The 22,076-nt window shown below is 33.8% G+C and overlaps 1 protein-coding gene across 2 annotated transcripts in view; it reads left to right on the top strand.

The window, feature by feature from the left end:
* Sec71 (ADP ribosylation factor guanine nucleotide exchange factor Sec71) overlaps positions 1-22,076 on the top strand; it is a 581,865-nt gene that overhangs the window by 77,569 nt on the left and 482,220 nt on the right. For both annotated transcript variants that reach the window (XM_090410617.1, XM_090410618.1), the window contains exons 7-8: positions 9,801-9,954; positions 15,547-15,817. In XM_090410617.1, the coding sequence (XP_090266743.1) occupies positions 9,801-9,954; positions 15,547-15,817 (425 nt within the window). The remainder of the gene's footprint in view (positions 1-9,800; positions 9,955-15,546; positions 15,818-22,076) is intronic.

Below are 22,076 nucleotides of genomic sequence, written 5' to 3' on the forward strand. Positions count from 1 at the left end.
CAGCCGATTCTACAGTTTTTGCTTTCTTGGGGGTAGGCGAAGATGGATGCTTCCATTCACTGCTTTGTTGTTTCATTGTAGGGTCATAGTGATACAACCAAGCTTCATCTGCTGTAATGATGCGTTTTAAGAAGTTGTCGCCTTCTTGTTCCAGTCTTTCTTTCCATTCTGTGCACACATCCACTCAAGGATGCACTCATTGATGGTGTCAAGAGTTTGGGAACCCATCAGGCGCAAACACATTTCAGTCCCAAATGTTCAGCCATGATTGAGTGAACACTTCCCACAGAAATATTCAGGACAACATGCAGCTGGCGTACTGTAATTCTGCGATCTTCCTTGATGATAATCGCTGCTGTGTTGATTATTGTCTCTCTGATGGATGTTGAAGGTCTTCCCTCACGTTCAAGATCTTCCACATTTTGCCTTCCTTAAAAGTTTTATGCCAGCAAAAAACACTTGCCCTCGACATTGCTTCATCGTGGAAAGCTTCGCTTATCATGTTAAAAGTGTCCGATGCCGATTTTTGCAAACGCACACAAGATTTAATCGCATAACGCTGTTCTGAGGACGCTTCCATTTCGATGACTGGTCGCGCTCGTAGGCGAGCCGAAACAGGCTTGCGTTTAGTCACGTGAACTCTGGCACATCACCCCGTATACGCCATCTATCAACCTCTTTTGTTAATACAGACAGCAACATTTCTTTATTCCACAGAAATTAAAATTGTGATGAGTGGTTTCGCGACAGTAAAATTAGTCTTATTACTTATTGAACAGCCCTCGTATCATGCACTGTTATATACTCTTAAACAAGTGGAATGCATGTGAGTCTTGGGTTGTGGAGTTCATGTGTTGCATGCCTAGTGTTCTGTGGAATTGCAGCATTAATTTGACAGTAGTAGTATGCTTGATGATGATGATGCAATACCTTTTGTCGGACAAGGACTAGATTTCTGCAGTGTGTTTACTGGAACACTGTAGAGAGATTATTAATAAATTGGAGGAGGGGGGGGTCCCTCTGATCCAAAGCCCCTTGAATGTTGGGATGCTTTCTTCTTCCTTTTGAAGAATGAAAAAACTCTTTCACAGACATGGTAATTATCAGATCTTATAGTTCTGCAGAACTGTTTGATTATTATGTATACTTAGAATTGCCTGGTTTGCTTTCATTGGAGGACTATGGTAACCTGGCTGTCCTGGTAAGGAAAGAAAAAGAGTGTGAAAGACTTCTCTGAGAGCCAGGAATAGTATATATTCTTCAAACTGTGTTTGGTTATGGTAGTAAGTAATGAGATCTGTGGGGAGAAATAGGCACTGGGTTTGGCATTATTGCTTTTCTCTTTTTCTTCCCCTTGACCTCCACTAATCCAACTATGTACCATAACTAAAACCCAAACACTGAAAATATCCTTTCTTTGAGGATCCTTTTTCCTGGAATACCTACATCATATGTTGTAGCCAGAATTATTTCAGAGTTAGAGTTAAATATTTACACTCAATTACATTTCAATGTCTTAGGCACAGAAATGTTATTGAGTGTAAATATTTAATAAATTACTTATTAAACCCTAAAGGTGCACATTGCCACAAAATTCAGCATGAGGCTATCAGTGATATTCAGGAGGCATGTTTTCACGAAAATATTTTAATACTTAGAGTAGTAGTAAAAGCTAATAGAAACTAAAATTCTGAAGTCAGAATAGTTGGCTTATAGTTTAAGCAGGAAGATATAAAAACTGATAGTGAGCATGCCACATTCAGAAAATTTATAATATATACTTTCTGAAATATAGATTACAAACAACATTGGAAATAATGAATACCTGCCTTACTGTTCATCCCTCTATTGTGTCACTGACTTGCATTGCAAATACCAATAAATTTATTTAATTCGAATTCTAATAATTGAATGTATCTAATCTGAATTGGATTTCTCTCCACTACCAACCAAATATAGGATTGTAAACTTTTAGTTTGTTTATTCCAAAATATCTTAATTTTTCATATGAAAATTTTGGTAGGTGTTTAATGATTCATTTCAGTTTTCTGGATGAAAAACTGTATAGAATCATAATAATTATTATTATGTGACTCCTCCAGGGACTCCAAAGACTCATTGAAGGAGGGCACCTACTCTACAGCTCTCCGTCTCCACCACTCAATCCACCAGCTACAGCGAACCGCACCATCTATACCAATGCCATCTACTGACCACCACCATTAGTATTTTCACGGACAATCACAAACATCCATGCCCACAGCAGGATTCGAACCTGCAGCCTTTTGACTGGAGAGCGGATATGCTAACCACTCGGCCAACCAGGCTGGCATAGTTCTAAAATTTTGACTTGTTCTATATGCCTACTTCTTGGAAGGACAATTAACCTGAAGTCCTAACATTATCAGTAAATTAACCAGCCCAGCCTCAGTAAAAATTTTTAGCTTCAAAGTTCAAGGATTTAATTGGCTCATATTCATACCCTACAATAACATGATTAAATTTCCTTAGATAGTCAAACTTTGAACTTCATCTGCTGCATAAAATTTGTTCCTTATATTTCTATTACTTTGTTGAGCCCATACACGAGAGGTTAGTTGATCAACCTATGGTATTAGTACCGTATATGGTAGTGGGTTGGGAAAGGAGGAACTTATTTACATTTGATTTGAAAGACTGTATATCGTATTCCTTGGGAAATACAACAGGGGTAAGTCTGTTCCACGATACAGCAGTTGCAGGGATGAAGGAAGAGGAAAAGAAACTTGTTCTGTTTGTTTCAAGGTGCACTGCGAAGAGATGAGCAGTAGCTGCACTTGTTCCAACGAGCTTAGTGCTAAGTGGGGGAATTATTAATGTTATTTCAGATGAGCATTTCCCATGGAAATATTTGTAGAATATACATATTGCAGAAACCAAACGTCTGTGCGAAAGTGGGGGTGGTGAGTTGGTAAGAGATGGATCATTAATAAGTCTAACTGCTCTCCTCTGTATTGAGTCAAGCATTTTGAGGGAGCTTTTAGGGGTCCCCACCCCATATGTGAGCGCATTATTCAATAGCTGATTAGATTTTTGATTTGTATAATGTTAACAACTGTTCGTGGGTGAAGTAACATCTTGATCAAAAGAGAAGCCCTAGTTTTTTTGAAGCTGAGGATGCAATGATTGTGATGTGTTTATGCCAGGAGAGTTTACTATCAACTTTGTTATGCCTTGCTTGCTATTTATTCTGCATCTACATTTACCCTGATGATCATCTGTTGACATCCATTCAGTATCATCCTCTCATCCTATTTGTATTTTATGCTTGTTGCTGAGTCTGCAGCTGCATTCACTTCCCTTTAATCATTTATGGATAATATCAGGATTCGAAGCTACTTTCCAGGTATGTACATAGGATGCTGATTTGTCCTTGACCATTTCCTGATGTCTTGAGGAAACAGTACTTCTGACAGTACTTCAGCACTGAGATTCAATAGGACTAAGCTTATTGATTAAACAAGTGTAGCATGTTATATTTTGTACAACATCTTGGCATGCTTTATTAAAAATCTTTTGTTGTTGATAGAAATAGTGGATATTATGAATCTGTCCTTATTTCATAACTAAACATATAGGAACTTACCGAAAAGAAAGTTTCTAAAATAGGCTACAGAGGTTTATGAGAGTACATGTAGTGCAATGCCAACATTGACTAGTGGAACTTTCTTCAAGCCTGTTTTTTTAAAATAATTGTCAAGATAATCAGTCTTTGACATTTGATAAATAGGTCTCTCTCTCTCTCCTTTTTTTTTAAGAAGAAACTAGTTTTGAACTCTGCAAACTTTGGAAAATTGGGCATGCGAGTGTGCACAAACACAATTACATATATATTACTAGTTAGAATTAAGAACATAAGACTGTTGTGTTATAATTTTTTCTGTTCTTTCTTTACTTCAAAACTCTGCTTCATCTTTTTTGTTCTCTGCTTAAAACTTCATGAATGGTCTATTGCCAAATTGTCTATTTCTACTCTATCTTATGTTCTCAAATTGTTTTTCGACTGCACCAGTGCAAGATTATAAGATTTTAAACTCAAAGACAAAGCAGATGTTGTTTGTATTTCCTGCTTATGTTATTCTTTACTGTTAATTAATTGTGACTCGATTATTGATCGCTTAAACTTAATCTTATGCAGATTCGCAATTTTTCGGGATAATGCATTGACAGAATGAGTCCAATGTATTGTTCACAAACCATTTAATCAAATCAAAAAAGGACTATTTATACATTTTGATCCACATTAACATATATATATATATATATTAGGATAACCAAGTAATTTTATAAGCTTGGTTATTTTTACTCCTAATCCCAAGTATGCAAACAATTAAGTTTGCACCTGAAACAAAGTTCAAGTCTAAAGATGGTACAACACCAGGGCAACTCATTATAAAGGTGGGTAAAGCTCTGATCACTATTCTTAGTATTTTCTCATAATGTAAAGCACATCTCACTAAAAGATGTATACTGCAATACATTATGGGTGGGGTCACTACCTAGACCAGTTTCAACCTTTTTTGAGGTCTCCTCAGTGAGTAGCTAGACCCTAAATACCAAGGTTTTAGTAATACAGAGCCTTATCAACATTACCTATAGAAGTTGCAACAAGGTGTTTTTATTTTTAATAAGAATCTCTGGAGGAGATATATATGTAATAAATTTTTTAACTTGGGGATATTGTATATTAGGATAACCAAGTAATTTTATAAGCTTGGTTATTTTTACTCCTAATCCCAAGTTTACAATGAGTTGCCCTGGTGTTGTACCATCTTTAGACTTGAACTTTGTTTCAGGTGCAAACTTAATTGTTTGCATACTTGAATCAAGTATGCAAACATACTTTTTAATCGAGTATGCAAACTTAATTGTTTGCATACTTGATTAAAAAGGGCCATTATCCTCTCATCTTCATTTGAAGATTCTGTTTTTTCCTTCTTGAGGGGAACTGTTCTTTCATAACTAGGAACTTGGGAATGATGTTGTGGTTTCTTCATTTCTTTAAGAACGTAAGTTGGTTTAGAAGTCTAGCTTTCTTACATTTAAGCTATTCAAATTTGCGTACCTTGTTTTTAACCTCCTACTGGAGTATGTTCATGATATGTCTAGTTATACAAAAGTCTTCCTCTAAATATGGCATATAACTTATTTTCATCCAAATCTAAATACACTGTAAGTGGATGTGTCCAAGAGTAACTCCATGATCTTTGTCATGTAATCTTTGGTGTTTAAGATGACTGTTGAGTTTCCTTTGTCTGCCTTTCAGATGATAATTCGTTTATTTTTCTTAAATTGGAGAGCTCTTTTTTTTCTAGAGGTGTGATATTTTTGTTAGGTGGCCTCGAGGATGAGAGGATAATAGCGCTTTTTAATCTCAGATCATTAGCTATCGGTTCAACTAAAGAAGAAAGTGCTTTCTCTATGTTGCATATAATATCCACTTTCGGAATAAAATCTGGAGTAATTGCGAAATTAAAGCCTTTCTTTAGTATGCTGACGATTTATTATGCCCACTAGTTTCGCCAATAGTTAAGTTGGCAAAACTAGTCAGCTAAATGTGTTATTAAATTCTTGGGCCAATATATCCCAGTCTAATTTTATTATTGAATTAAAGTTGGTGGTCGAAAAAATAGAATTATCATAATAACTTTGTCTTAACATTCCATTGAAAGCATTCTGTGATTGTGGTAAAAGGCAAAAAATTAAAGCTTGCTGATTTCTAAAAATTTAGGATGAATTGGTGTACTGTTTTCCTCAGACGAGTGGAATAAAAATAAAACAGTGAAAACAACGATAAAAAGAAATCATCAGGTTTTTTGTGTTAATTTACTATTGACATTCTGGCCATCAGTAGAAAGTGCCTAAAATGAATTGCTGAACTGTTAGTAAAACTTGGAATAGCAGAGTGGATAGTAGTGTGTATTTAAATTGTTAATTTGTGATAAATTGTTCATTGTTAGCATTCATGTAGCACATTATTATTATTATTAATAGAAATCATAATGGAGTCAGGGACTTATTGAGGGAAGCCACACATCATACCTTTTCCTGAATTCGTTCACACTCACCACCCTCATCCCTAAAGGCAATCATTTCCATTCACACACCACTTTGAAAGAAAAAAATCTGGCTCTTGCCTTCATCTTGATGATATTCATTCTCAACTTCCATGAATGCTTCCTTGTTCTTTACCTCATCCTCCAAAAAAAATTGAAAATTCCATCTACAGGTATCCTGTATGATGCTTTCAGAAGTTTGTAAGTCCCAATCATATCATCCCTCTTTTCCTGTTTGTTAGTGTCTGCAGTCCACAAATCATCAATCTGTCTTCATAATATGTATTCCACAATCAGTGTATCATCTTTCACACTCTTCTTTGTCTTCTCTCCATGTATCAGCATTGCCACAGAAACCAGGAGACTAGATCTGCGTATGATAGTCTAAGTGAAGTCATGTTATAATCTTGTAAATAGGCAATATGACTTCCTTATGTGAAAGTTTGTTTCAGCATTGCATTTATCATCTGAGTTAAGTTCAAATCTCTGCTATATGGCCTTTGAACTAACTTCCTGTCTACTAAAATTCCAAGATCCCTAGTCTGATCAGTTTCTTCCAGCATAATCTCACCAATATAATATGGAACTGGATATCTCATTACATTTACCAGCATTAAACCGACAGCTGTTTTCTTCATATGCCTACAATTCTAGTCTATTTAAATCATTCTGTAAGTACTGCATCTTCAGTTGCATTCCTGATTAACCTGCCTATCTTTGTATTATCAGCAAATGGCTGTATGTTATACAGCCATTTGCTGATAATGTCAGATTTTTCCCAGTGTCATTAATGTAAAGATTGAATAACAATAGGTCAAAACTTATGCAATAGTCTTCTTTGCTTTATCCCATCCAAAGCCTCTGCAAAGTATAGATTCTCTGTCAACCCATTTCTCTATTTGAGCTCTTACCAAATTTTCCAAAATCTTCATCACTAGAGAGATACTGGTAGGTTAATAGTTAGACACATTAGTCTTTGTACAACCTTTCTGCAATGGGATTATCATATATTTTTTCCATTTCTGTGGAATCTTTCCTGTTCTGAGATGCAAATTATATTTCTTGGTCAAAGTAACAGTCACTGAACACTTTCACCATCTGAGCTGGTATCCTATCAGCCCCTACTGCTAAATTCTTATTCACTTTGTGCAACAGCTCTATTACTTCCTCCTCATACACCTTAGTTTCAGTGCTGTGTACACCAAGTTGATAGCTTTTAGCAAAATGGGCACTCCTTAGTTGAACAATTTCTTCTGCATCTGTCACCTGCATACCATATGCATTCAGTAAAGTTATTCTTTTATATATATTCTTTCTTCTGCTTGCAGTATAATGATACAATTCTTTTGGGTTGTCTTAAGCTTGCAGTTTGTTTGCTTGTTTTCATACTCAGACATAGCTTTCTGTACAATAGTAGTATCTCTTCTGGCATGCTCCTTATAATTTTTATAACTAATATTATCCTTATGCACACAACATTCCTTCAACATTATCTTTTGTTAAGAGTCTCATGTATAATAAGATTGCACATCTATTTCACTACTATCTTATTTATTCTTTGAACTCTAGGGACACATTCTGATATCATCATCAAATTCCTGATATACCCTCAAGATGTGTAGAGGATATGATAGTACTACATGAAAAATTACATCATTACTAACTTCCTATCTACAATTTTCCTCCAAATCAGTCTGTTACCTATCAAGACTTCAACATTATCAGATCTTATATTTCTATCTTCTAAGGCACTTTTTACTGTATTAATCCACTTATATCTTGGTCTTCCTCTGGGTTTTTTCCCTACCAACCTGGCAGAGATCACTTGTTTTGCTAATCTTTTCTCTCCCATTCTATTTAAGTGACCATACTGCCTGAGATTAGTCTGCTAATGCATTCCTGGATGTTGACAATGTCAAGTTCTTTCCTAATATCCTTGTTTTTAATATTGCCATTGATGCCATCTGTTCATGCCCATAATCTTTCTCAAGGCTCTCATATCTGCTGTCTCTAGTCTATGGTCAATACTGTAACTTGAATATCTTGTATACAGCTAATTTAGTGTTTTGGCTAATTTTTATCTTATTCCATATAAATTTATTGTGCCTAAGTAGCTGAAATGTTTTACTTGTTCTATAGGTTCTCCACTCACAATGCAGTTGATATTTTCAATGTTTCTGCCTATTTTCATTGTCTTTGTCTTTTTAATGCTGACCCTCATACCATATCTATTACAACAGTTATTCACTTTAGTCAGGGAATCTTGCAGACTTGTAGTGGATTTATTTAGAAGTATAACATCATTCACATAAAGCAAAGAGCTGAGATTGACATCTTCAATTTTGATATCAGGTTTAATACCACTTTCCTTCATAATGTGATCCATATAGATAATGAATAAGAGTGGGGAATAATGTACATCCTTGTCTGACACCAGATTTAACATTAAACCACCTTCCTGTACTTCCTTCAATACTAACTGCTGACTTACAACTCAAATAAAGACTCTCAATTATCTGATATTGCACCATTTAAGTATTTTTCAGATGATTCCCATACATTGCCAACATCTTTCTCATCCACCAACCAATACCATTGGACAGAACTAGCATACTCCTTAGTTGGTCATAATTTCCTACTTTGTAGTTCAGCATATAATCTTTTTTGAATGGAACATCCATAAATTTAGTCACTTTCCATTGAAATTGACATTGCCGTCTTCAATAAAAGTGAATTAAATTAGTGGTATCTGAGAAATCTTACAAAAAAAAAAATTATAGTTTTGTAGTAACATTTCTAGTTTCATAATGCTAAACCATAATTCTTCTGATGAAGAAAGAATGTTTTTAAGTTTAAATTCCAAATTCCAACTTGAAGAATATTTTATAGGCATTATTTTAGCTAGTATTAGAATTATGTAAACAAGTAGGATTTTTCTCCCAGTAGAAACTGAGCTTTTTAACAGTACAACTCAAAAACTGAACAGAGAACTCAAACTATTTTTTTCAGATGGTAATATCAATTAGGGTTAGTATCATGAGATGGAAGAATGTCTGTCATGCTGTTGCCTAACAGTTTTGTATTCAAAAATGAACAGCAATCACAAACTCAATTATCAGTAATACCTAAAGGTGGAGACCAGCTACTTGCTTATTATTTCTGAAAAGTTAAAAGAAAGAGGCAGAAAAACTTCTGCCTACTCCTTTAATGGAATAAAAAATCATTAGTAAATTTATGTTCATGTTAAAGGCTTAATGGAGTGAAACAGCTCAGAGAGAGAGGATTAAAAATATTAATTCTTCTAATATTCTGTCTCGGTCACTGAGATGTCAGGAAGTACAATATGAGACTTGTACGTCTAAAAGACTAGAGTTTTTTTGTGTTGCCTTTGTGTTGTTTATTACAAGTCTCATATTGTACTCTCTGACAATGTCTCGGTGACTGAGATGAAATATTGAAAGAATTAAATAATATATTTAATCCTTTCTCACTTTTGGTTTACTCCATTAAGTCTCTAACGTGAGTTTCTTCCAGCGCTTAAGCCTTAAACACATGCATTAGTAAATTTCTTTTTTTATTTCACTTTACACAAAAAAAGTAAAGATTCCATTTGCTATTTTTATTTTTTAAGACTAATGAAAAGTCTAATGGTAGTGATGTGAATAGTAAAATTTTATAATATCAGTAATTTGATCTCTCTTTTAGAGTTGTGTAAGTGAACCTGAACTTATTGTCCGAAGTTCTGTCATGGAAGAAGAAGAACTCTCTAATGGAAGAGTTCAGTGTCAAAATGAAAACGAGTCTCCACAGTTAGTGGCAGCTTCTGTTCTTCAGGATATCGTAAACAAAGTAGTTGAAGGTATGGAATTACATAACTACCTTAAAGGTACTGAGATAATAAAAATAAATAATGCATTTAATACATACAATAAAAAAAAATTCCCGCCCTAAATTACATTTTCTTATTAGTGATGCATTGTTTGTATACCTATATGGCTGTGTCACATTTAGAAGAGCAATTCCTATTCTTTGATTGAAAAAAATGTAGGTTTAATTTCTGTCAAGAATATAAATTTTTCTAATATTTTTCACTTGAAATTTAGCATATCTTTGGAGGATACATCTGGATTTTTTTCCTCATGCAAATCAAATAAACTGGTTGGTGACTACATGTGCTTGACAGACATAATACAATTGGCTCATGGCTTTAACTGTTTAGGAATAAACTCTGAACAATGAAACTAAAACTGTGCACTGGGAAAACCAGTTACAGTAATTAGTAGGTTGTTGTTGAATCCGTTTATTTTTGATCCATCAGCCTAAAAATTACTGTAATTAGTTAACTCATTAAATATTTGTGGAATCAATAAATTTTAATAAATTATTCAGAAACTTTTTTACCGTTCAGTTCTTTTTCAGGACTGGATTAAAAAACAAAAAATCTTGAATTATCCTCTGTCTTCTGTCATTGTGTGCATTATTTATAAACACAACAAATTATTTCTTAATTTATTCAAATTAAGTGGATATTGAATCCAACATTATTTCTTAATTTCTTCAACTGATTATGAAATGTTTTTTGCAGTTTGCTAAATTTTGAATTCTCACTTTGTACCGTAATTTTATTCTGGTTTAAGCCAATAAGAATGTAGTTTGGTCAGATAAGTCCTAAATTTCAGCCCATCCTCATTTGTTCATTGATACCCACTACTGGATACACCACAAGAAGGTGAGTATTGGAATTTAGGTTAGATGCTCTGGTCACTTCTCACATTCTTTGAAAGGCAATGTGGAGGTTTCCTCCAGTTACCATCTAGCTTTGACCCTTAAGTGACCCCCCCCTTACATTTTTAAAGAAACAATAAAAAAGTTATTCTGCTGTGGATTAAATTGTGCTTGGTTACCATACTCTGTGAATCCAGACAGGATTCGCCCATGAATCATGTGACTAGTGAAGTGACGACAAGAGAAAAGAAGAGGGTTAATTATTCATCTCACAGATATCTGGTATCATGAAAAATAATTTTTGTGGAATGCAAAATTATAGTTATAAAATAAAGGATACAGGAATTAATCCTTTACACCAGAAGTTGTGACTTATCATGTGTCATGAATACATTGGAGTTACATGAAGGATTACATTATTACTGACTTCTTATCTACAGTTTTCCTCCAAATTGGTCTTATTTGTCAGAACTTAAATGTAAACTTTTCATGTACTCTTATTGTATTCTGTACACTCATTTAGGATACATGTCAGGAATTTGATAATGATGAATTATCTTCGAAAGGATGAATTCAGGGGAACATCCCTTCCCCTATCCCTGAAAACCTTTTCTCTACAAAATTGCAGAAACTGAGGAGTGAAAAGAAATTCCACATGTGATTTAAGAGAGAAATTTAATGGCTTGCCTTTTTTGTGTTTTCCAAGCTGTGGTCTCTGTAGCCATGAGAAGCTCAGATGTGTTCTTCTTGCTCTTTTATTATTTATTATTATTTTTTTTTTTTCTATTTTTCTATTGTGAATTTATATTTTATTTTCTGAGAGAATTTAAAAGCTACACTAAATGCATGCATCCTCCAATCTAGAAGTACACACTGTTGTACTCATGAATATTCTTACCTTAATTCTCACTTTGTGAACTGCAATTACCAATGGCACTGATTTTTTTAAGACATTAGTCACTCCAGTCCAACCTATGGTTAGATATCTTGGCTCAAATAACAATCTTTTTTGAGTTCTGTATTCTGAATTCATATATATTTGTTTTTATTATTTTCTGAGAGAAAGAACCCTTCTAGCAGGCTATAAATCATATTCCAAACCCCTAAAAATACACTCCAGCATATACTCTGCAGTATTAGCTTAATCCATGCATTTCTAGTTGTATACTTGTCTTGGAGGACACTCAATGGATATGACCATAAGGTTCTATCTGAGATATATCACTTTCCTTGAGTCATTATTCTTCAAATGCAACAGTTTGTGTTACAGTAAATTAATGGCTAATCACTAGTTACATTTTATGATAAGCAAGTGGTAATTTATCTGTCTTCTTCACATATCAACTATAAGTATTTTTAGTTGACCATTCTATTTTGGTTTCACTACTATTCCATTTTATGATTTCACATTGCTACACATCAATCTTTCAAATATTTGAGCAAATGAATAAAAATCATTATTAGTATCATTGAACAAATGAAAATCAAAAATGGTTTTCATTTGTTCAATGATACTGATAATGATAATTTTTTTTTTTTTTTTTTTCATTTAGATTGTTTTTTGATGGTGACAGTTAATCTTGTGATTTGAAGAATAATTCTGTCTCATGAATTTAGCTTGCTTAACTCATTTCCTCACTTGTTTAGATATTAAGGTTCCAAAACATAAATTCTACCAACAAGAATACTTCAAGCTACAATATGCAATAAAATACACAGTTTTATCAGAAGTAGATTTAACCATAGAATTCTCAACTCATAAAGAGTTCAAGTCACATCGTGTTTCTTGATACTTCTATTATTTTTTTTATTTGAAATTCGTGGTGCTTTCTGGTAACATTTGAGTGTTATGATGATGATTTATGGTTTTAATGGTGCAAGGATAGCCAAGGTGATGCTGCACCACATCAAAGGTTATAGTGGTACACAAGGTAAGACGATTGCAAATGTCCATGCCCGTAATAGGATTCGAACCCATGATCTACTGGTTGAAGAGTGGTACCCACTCTTCAACCAGTGCTAACCACTCAGCCAACCAGGCCAGCTGAGTATTATGAAAATCAGCATTTAAGTTCTGTAGAGTTTTGTAAGGGTTTATGAAAACATCATATCGATCAGGTGTATAGGTGTATTTTTATCTTTTTTTTTTATGCTTTACATTAGAATATCAAACTTTGTAGTTTGTTAAATGCATTAATATTAATCCATCCAGGTAGTGAACTACCTGAATGGATTAACTTGTCAATCAGGCACACTTGCATCACTTGGAATCCTTACATTTCTGATTAAAGATGCCTTATAGTAATAATTATTATTTATTAGGTGCATTTTGCAAAATGTATCTAGTACCTATAAGATTCATTCTGGTTTGTCAGTATGCAAATTTGGAATCCTTAAAATTTTTCAAGCTATTCCAATTTTCAGACTATTTTCAGTGCTATAAAGCAGCAGTATATTGAAATTATATATTACAATAGCTTTTTTCATACTCAGCAGAATTTAATTATCAAGGATTTAGGAAACACATAAGAGGATGTTGACACAGGTCTATTTTAATTACAATCTTCTCAGTTTTATTTGAAAAATTTAGCATTAAATTTCAAACTGTTATTAATGCACTTTGCTGGAATTAATGAGATTTCATAGTAAAGAATGTTTGTCAATTATATTTTTTTTTGTAATAAAATTAGACAAAATGAAATGTCTAGCATGCATAAACCAAAGAATGTGGTTTTATAGGATGAATCAATGAATCACCAACCATGCTATGAAGTGGTACCTACATATTACAGAATAATGTTCTAAAATATGACCTTATGATTAGTGATCCTACTTATGTTGGCTGCAACTTGGATAATGTCATTTAATTTTAACAAAAACTTTAAAACAATATTTGACAAAATTGTTTTGTAAAATTAAAAGAAATTAATTGTTTTTGATTGATTGCTTTTTTGCGAATTTTTGTTTAAAGAGTTGCCATTCAATAAACTGTTTTAATGTCTTTTGGTGAACTGTTTTGAGTGAATTTTCATGTAACTCTGCCTCTAGAGAATTTGAACTTGCAACATTTCTAGGCTTGAAAGCAAAGATGTTATTTACTCAACTGACAGGCTGACTTGAAAAGGCTTAGAGATTTCTCCCATCATAAACAAAAATATATTTTATTATTATGTGACTGTATACAGATATATCGCTCCATTATTTTCTACTGTTACTGAAAATATTGTACTCCAGATATAAAAAATTAATTCATGAAGCAGTGATAGATATTATACATAATGTACTGGAGTATGATACCATGGTGGGCATTGTAACGTAGGTACCTGGGTCTGCTTATGCCTGCACTGGGAATTCAAATTCTCTTTCTCTCTCTCTCAAACCATATCCTATGTGAACAGTTATTATTACATACTCTGAAGACTCGGTGTGGTGTGAAGGCCTCTCCTTGTGGGAGGGTTGGGTCTACTTCTCCCATGGTGATCCACTCTATCTTGGGAGAGTGTATACATATTTGTCCTAATGAATGTATGAAGGTGAAAGACGATCACAAACATGCATGCCCTAGGCAGGATTCAAATCCACCGCCTCTTGGCTGGAGAGCAGATATGCTAACCACTTGGCCAATCAGGACAGGCACATATATATATATTTTTATTTATTTGTATTTTATTATAATTTTTTTTATTAGTTTTCCTGTGCTATTTGATGCAGGCATCAACTAAACATCTGTTAGGTATGCTAGTCATATACATTCATATTTTCTTTACCTGTGAAGAATGCATGTCCAGCATTGAATGTTCATTTAAAGTGAATCTGATTTAAGAAAAATTATCATTTTAAGGATACAAACTTGTACTTAAATTTTACATATAACAGTGTTATATGTAAAATTTAAGAAATCAGACATCTCATATTTAAAAAAACTTAACTAGTAGTGTTAAAGATCATGTTGTTGTAGTGACCTGCATCAGTTTTTGGTCCTTATTAGAATCAGAAGACATCTCTGTTGTGAAGATAGTGGAGTTAACTCATCCCAAATCATTTACTAGCATATTAAAAACAAAATCGTGATTCTGTTCAACTGTGGATTGGATTATAGTTAATGTTTTCCTGCTTTGTTGAATTGTGTATTATAGTTTTCAAGCATTGGTATGCTTATTTTCAAGTGTTTTAAAATCCAACCACATGTAGACAAAAAAAGATTCTGCACATTAAAATGACTTGATGACTCTGCTATTTGTATGCTGCATTATTGCAGTATTAAAGTCTGTTAGGTATGCTAGTCATATACATTCATATTTTCTTTACCTGTGAAGAATGCATGTCCAGCATTGAATGTTTATTTAAAGTGAATCTGATTTAAGAAAAATTATCATTTCAAGGATACAAACTTGTACATATTCACTTTTGTCTACTTGTTAGTTTTTTGTTCATTTACAAAATAAATAATCAATAAATTCCTAATGATAGTATTAATTTTCAATTAGATTGCTGCCGTACTTGAGAAAATTACATAATTACTAGCAAACAATATCTGACATTAAATACTCATTTAATTATGATATTTGTTTAAAGCTGGACATACATTAAAATTATTGACTTTTTAAAATGCATATATATTATTTTGCAAAAAAAATAAATAAATAACAATGGTATGAAAAAAATAATAGTACAAATAAAAATAAATGCTGTCTTTGTACTTATTTAACATATTTTTATAAAATAGTTCAACCAGATACAGTAGAAACAAGTTCCTTAAGTGAACCATTATCTGAGCCACCTGCTAGTCCTGGATTAAACAGTAGTTTAAATGAAGAATCTGTGCAACCTCCTTTACCACGTATACCTTCTCAGGAAAGTTTAGAGACTGGTGAGGCATCTGTGGAACCCGTCCATGCACGATTTTCTCATATTCTCCAGAAAGATGCCTTTTTGGTGTTTCGTTCCTTATGTAAACTAAGCATGAAACCACTTCCTGAGGGTCAGCCTGATCCAAAGTTAGTCATAGCACTTTAATAAAATTTCTTATTGATATTTAACTAATTTTAGTAGTTAACTAGCAGTAAAAGTTTAACTTAGTAGTATAAACATCACATCAAAAGAACAAAATAAATTACATTGAATTTATTTTGTTAATTAATTTAATTGAATTATTAAATTGCTAATGTTTTGCTACATACAAACCAGCATTTTCATGATACAGAATGCCTGTCATTACTAGACACTCGTATGCTCATATGATAGTTTTCAATTATGACAAATGCTCATTTATGCAACATTGATTTGCTCATATGGCAGTTTTAGCAGCATGATACTACCATGAATCAACCAGTGCCCAGTTTTTGTGGACTGTTTATGATATTATTGCATGCTGCATCTGTGTTTCAATTTTTCCACTGTGAATTATAAGCTCTTTTTTGAGCTTATAATTTTCGATTTATAACTTATGATTTCCTCATATTCTCCAGAAAGATGCCTTTTTGGTGTTTCGTTCCTTATGTAAACTAAGCGTGAAACCACTTCCTGAGGGTCAGCCTGATCCAAAATTAATCATAACACTTTAAAATTTCTTATTGATATTTAACTAATTTTAGTAGTTAACTAACACTAAAAGTTTAACTTAGTAGTATAAACATCACATCAAAAGAACAAAATAAATTATTTTATTTTGTTCTTTTTATTATTTATTGTTCATCATCATCATCATCAAATTCCTGCCATGTACCCACAAGGGGTGTACAGGATATGATAGTACCACATGAAAAAATTATATCATTACTAACTTCCTATCTACAATTTTCCTCCAAATCAGTCTGTTGCTTGTTAAGACTCCAACATTATCAGATCTTATATTTCTATCATCTAGGGCACTTTGTACCGTATCAATCCACCTATATCTTGGTCTTCCTCTGGGTCGTTTTGCTGCCAACCTGGCAGAGAACGCTTGTTTTGCTAATCTTTCCTCGCCCATTCTGTTTAGGTGACCATACCACCTGAGATTAGCTCTGCTAACGCATTCCAGGATGCTGACAATTTCAAGTTCTTTCCTAATATCCTCGTTTTTAATATGATATTGCCATTGATGCCATCTGTTCATGCCTATAATCTTTCTCAGGACTCTCATATCTGCGGCCTCTAGTCTTTGGTCCCAGCTCTCAGATCCATAAGTTAAAACTGGTTTGAACACTGTCTTGTATACAGCTAATTTAGTGTTCCGACTGATTTCTCTCTTATTCCATATGAATTTATTCATTTGACTTCCCACCATACCAGCTTTGTTGATTCTGTTGTCTATTTCTATATTTAATTTACCATCTTCAGTAAAAATCGTTCCTAAGTAGCTGAAATGTTTTACTTGTTCCACAGGGTCTCCATTCATAACACAGTTGACGTTTTCAATGATTCTGCCTATTTTCATTGTCTTTGTCTTTTTATTGCTGACCTTCATACCATATCTATTACAACAGCTATTCATTTTAGTCAGAGAATCTTGCAGACTTGTAGCAGATTTATTTAGAAGTATAACATCGTCCGCATAAAGCAAAGAGCTGACATTAACATCTCCAATTTTGATATCATGTTTAATACCACTTTCCTTCATAATGTGATCCATATAGATAATGAATAACAGAGGGGATAAAGTACATCCTTGTCTCACACCAGATTTAACATTAAACCATCTTCCTGTACTTCCTTCAATTCTAACTGCTGACTTACGACTCAAATAAAGACTAAGTATTGTTTGATATAATGCCCCATTGACACCATATAACTGCAGCGTATTGAATAGCTTCTCTCTTGGCACCTTGTCATATGCCTTTTCCAAACCGGCAAAACTTAAATACAGATCTTTGTTATATTCCCATGCTTTCTCGACTATTTGTCGTAAAGTGACGATCTGATCCTGACCTCCTCTGTTTGGCCAGAATCCAGCTTGTTCTTCACCAAGCTTTTCTTCCACAATTCGTCTCAACTGTTTCTCAAGTATACTTGCATAGATCTTGCCAGGAACACTCAGTTAGGAAATACCTCTGTAATTCTCACATTCAGTTTTATTTCCCTTTTTGTATATGGATACTATGAGAGCTCTACTCCAATCATCGGGAATTCGTCCCTCTGTCCAGGCTTTCTGAACTATGCAGTGCAGCCACTGTAAGACTTTTATACCACCATGCTTCATCATTTCTGGTCGAATATCATCCACTCCAGCTGCCTTTCCACATTTCAAACCTTTGATGGCTTTTTCTACTTCAAGTATGGATATGTATTCCTGCCTACATGCCGCAGATATGAGAGTCCTGAGAAAGATTAGAGGCATGAACAGATGGCATCAGTGGCAAAATCTTATCAAAAACGAGGATATTTGGAAAGAACTTGACATTGTCAGCTTCCAGGAATGTGTTAGCAGAGCTAATCTCAGGTGGTATGGTCACTTAAACAGAATGGGTGATGAAAGATTAGCAAAACAAGTGTTCTCTGTCAGGTTGGTAGGAAAACAACCCAGAGGAAGACCAAGATGTAGTAGGTGGATTAATACCGTACAAAGTGCCTTAGACAATAGAAATATAAGATCTGATAATGTTGGAGTCTTGACAAGTAACAGACTGATTTGGAGGAAAATTGTAGATAGGAAGTTAGTAATGATGTAAATTTTTCATGTAGTACTATCATATCCTGTACGCCCCTTGTGGGTACATGTCAGGAATTTGATGATGATAAATTTTTTATAGATATAAGATCTTGGCTGATCAAATATATATATTTGATCAGCCAAGATCACATAGGCTGACACTGCATGCGCTCACACACACACACAGAAAGAGAGAGAGAGAAGCCGGTTAATTGATGCATCAAAACATGATAGTAACCACTAACCGTTTGCAACAAATTTTCCCGTATCTTAGCCTTACTAATATGTTCTCTCTCTCTCTCTCTCTCTCTCTCTCTCTCTCTCTCTCTCTCTCTCTGTGTGTGCGCATTTTAGGCTATGTGATCTTGGCTGATCAAATATATATATTCCCAGTTTTTAATTTGTTAACCCTTTTTATATTGTTGATGTCAGTATCCTCTACATCAAATAACGAGTAGTTTTTGATGAATTCCCACAGGATAGTCTTCTGATTTTACTTGGAACTAAATAATAATCCACTGTATTATGCTGATATCAACTGGACTTGGCAATGTTAAAAACATGCACCAGAAATGCAAATTTAATTTAATATTTTTTATAGATATAAAGAAGTTCAAAAATTTGAGCTTATTTTTAACTTAAAAATAAATGAGGGAGGGAGAGAGAGCAACTGTATTCCCCCCCCCCACCACCACCACCCCAATCTTTCTCTTTTCTTCTTTTCAAGCAAGGTATTTGAATGCACATGACTGTACCAAATGATATTTTTCTTTTTTTTGGTTCAGGTGGAACTAAGGATGGATGTTTCTTTGAATCTGTGGAATTGGTCTCCAGATAATGGACATCTCCTTTTTAGTGGTTTAAAAATTTTTGTTATGGGAATCAGTTGAAAATCTTCAAGTATTATGTTCTTACCTATTTTTACATTGTATAGTGTCTGAGAATTTAGAATTATTGTGTTCAGGAGGTGAAAAATAACCTCTCTGCACCACTTAGAGGGTTTATCACACATTTAACCTAACATCATGTCTGACCTGTCATCGTCTCCTTATTCTTATTGTATTCTATTACACAATCAAGTTTCATTATTGGTTAATAAATATACCTATCTCTTTCCTCATGATTTCCATTAAATTTTCATGGTGTGTGTGTATGGTAATCAAACAGACTTCTCATTATGTTTACTATCCGTGGGAAGACAGGGATCATGTTAAATGTTTTCATTATTATTGTGCTAAGTGCTAGAACAAATATTGTTCTCCAGGTAGCGCATAGGCAAGGAAGTAGTTGAACTGGATTTATTCACAACAGTTGTGAGCACATGCAAAATTCAATGTTTTAGAAAAAGTTTTAATGTATGATTTTTTTAATTGGAAATGAATGCTCGAGAAGGCTTTAGCTCATAAAGGATGGCCTTTTTAAAGTACTTGAGATAAATTGAGCTTAGCAGTGAAAAGGTTAAAGAAGATGTTTCTGTCTCAAGCACAATGAGTACTGAATTATTTTATATCCATTTGGCACTGGAATGTATTTGGCTGGTAATCCACAAAAAAATAGACCTATTGTGTTAGGAACAGCTTGTTTTACCAGAAGTGACTCTTTATAGGAATTTACATGACGTCTTTTGTTGCCTCAACATGAGTTGAGTTTGCTGCATGAGATAGGTTAAAAAAAAATATATATCCTAGGTACCTGGATAGGTTAAAAAAAAAACAAAAAAACAAGAGCCTCCGTAGCTCTGTCGGTATAGACCAGGGGTGGGGAACCTTTTTAGTATGAAGGGCGAAAATTGCTAATTTAAAAACTTCCGTGGCAAACTGGTAAATTTTAACTCTTATATATAGTATATGTAGTGTGCAGTATATATCTTACCAGACGTATGACGATCATATTATATGTAATATAGCTATTTTTGGTTTTATATATTTAATTATTTAAATTTAAATAAATTTAATTATAATAAATTTAAATTATTATAACATTTTATTTATATGTACATACAAGTACATCTACATCAGCAAAGGGGCGAATTGAAATAGACTCGTGGGCGAAATTTCGCCCACAGGCGAGGGGTTCCCCACCCCTGGTATAGACGAAGCCTTTCTTTTGGGTGGAAAGACCTGGGTTCGATTCCCTTCAGTGACGTGAGGAACCTTTATCTGGTCTCTTTTGATGAATGATGAGTTATCTGGTCTCATATGGAGGTAGGGGTTTTTTTCACCCGGGAATTCTGGTTTTTCATCCCCCGGAGCAGGAAAATTGGCCCTGTGAACACATGTGTCCTATGTCTGTAGATGCATGTGTTCACAGGGCCAGTTCATTGGTAGGCATAGGGCTAACCACCTTATTCTTGGGACAGGTATGGTTTGGAAGGGCTAAGGACAGCTCTGTAACAGGCCACTAAGCCTAATCCGTAAAAAGGAAGTAGAATAAATAAATAAATAGCATGTCATGAAAAGCATAAGAGTTCACACCCAGGTCAAAGGGCAGAACTAAGCATGCACTTGTATTCTGTTTGCTGAAAGCCTGTATGCCCCCTTGTATATCTGGAAACAATGATAAGCATTTGAGCATAATTAATGAGTATTGTAGATCCACTGATTTCATATCATTTACAATATATAATTATCTAATATTTTGGATATGGCTGTATTAAAAAGAAAAGGATGTTTTTTTTAGTGTTTATAGCACCTCTTCCTTTCCTCACCATCTGTGAAGGGGCATTGTAACTGCACTGTATATCTACTTACTAGCTATAACATTTTATGGTTATTAAAAGTATTTTAATTCCCATTTGTTGTAAACTTCAGTTAATAAATATATTTGGTAATTACTAATTATCTGTGCTATTTATTGGTGTGAAGATAATGGATTGGAAATTTTTCACATATGTATTGGAAACAGTCACTTGTAAATCTAAAGCTTTAACATACTGCTTCATAAGACCTAGTTTGATGTGTAGGGGTGGAAAAATGATTTTTTTCTCTGTTGATTAATAACATTCTGTTCTCCAACATTTAAGGATATTCTAAGAGGCCAATGTTTCTGACTCCAGTGTTGGTTTCTAGCTCGACTATCCCAGAAGCATAGAAAACACTGAAACTTTGTATATCCTCTTTGAATGCCAAGTAAAAAGTTCACCATTTTAAGATCCACATAGATGATCCAGTTATGGTCTGTATATTTTAATAACTTCAGAACCTTTTTAATGTCATCATATGTTTCCTTTAAGTGGACTGAATAGCCAATAGGAATTGAGCCATATACATTCCCACTGTGTAGTAAGACACACTTGAGACTTCTGCTTGAACTGTCGATAAATAAATGCCACTCATTTGGATGATATTGTACAACACTCATTTCAGTTAGTAAACCTGACACATTGTTACAGTAAACAAACCCACACTCGTGTTTAAAATATTGTATAAGATTACTTTCCCTGCTATGATAAAAAGTTATCTTCGTATATTGCTCCAGTAAGTTGTTTTCATTTAATCTTGAAGCTAACAATTCCGATGATTCCTTTGATAGGCTCAAATCTCTTACTAAGTCATTCAATTCTGCTTGAGTAAAACGTTGCAGTCCAGAACTAGAAATTAAATTTTCATTGTCTAAATCAACATCCG

This window comes from Typopeltis vanoorti, chromosome 20 (assembly GCF_054136105.1).
Source record: "Typopeltis vanoorti isolate ZY-2024b chromosome 20, IOZ_Tvanoo_1.0, whole genome shotgun sequence".
Taxonomy (NCBI): Eukaryota; Metazoa; Arthropoda; class Arachnida; order Uropygi; family Thelyphonidae; genus Typopeltis; species Typopeltis vanoorti.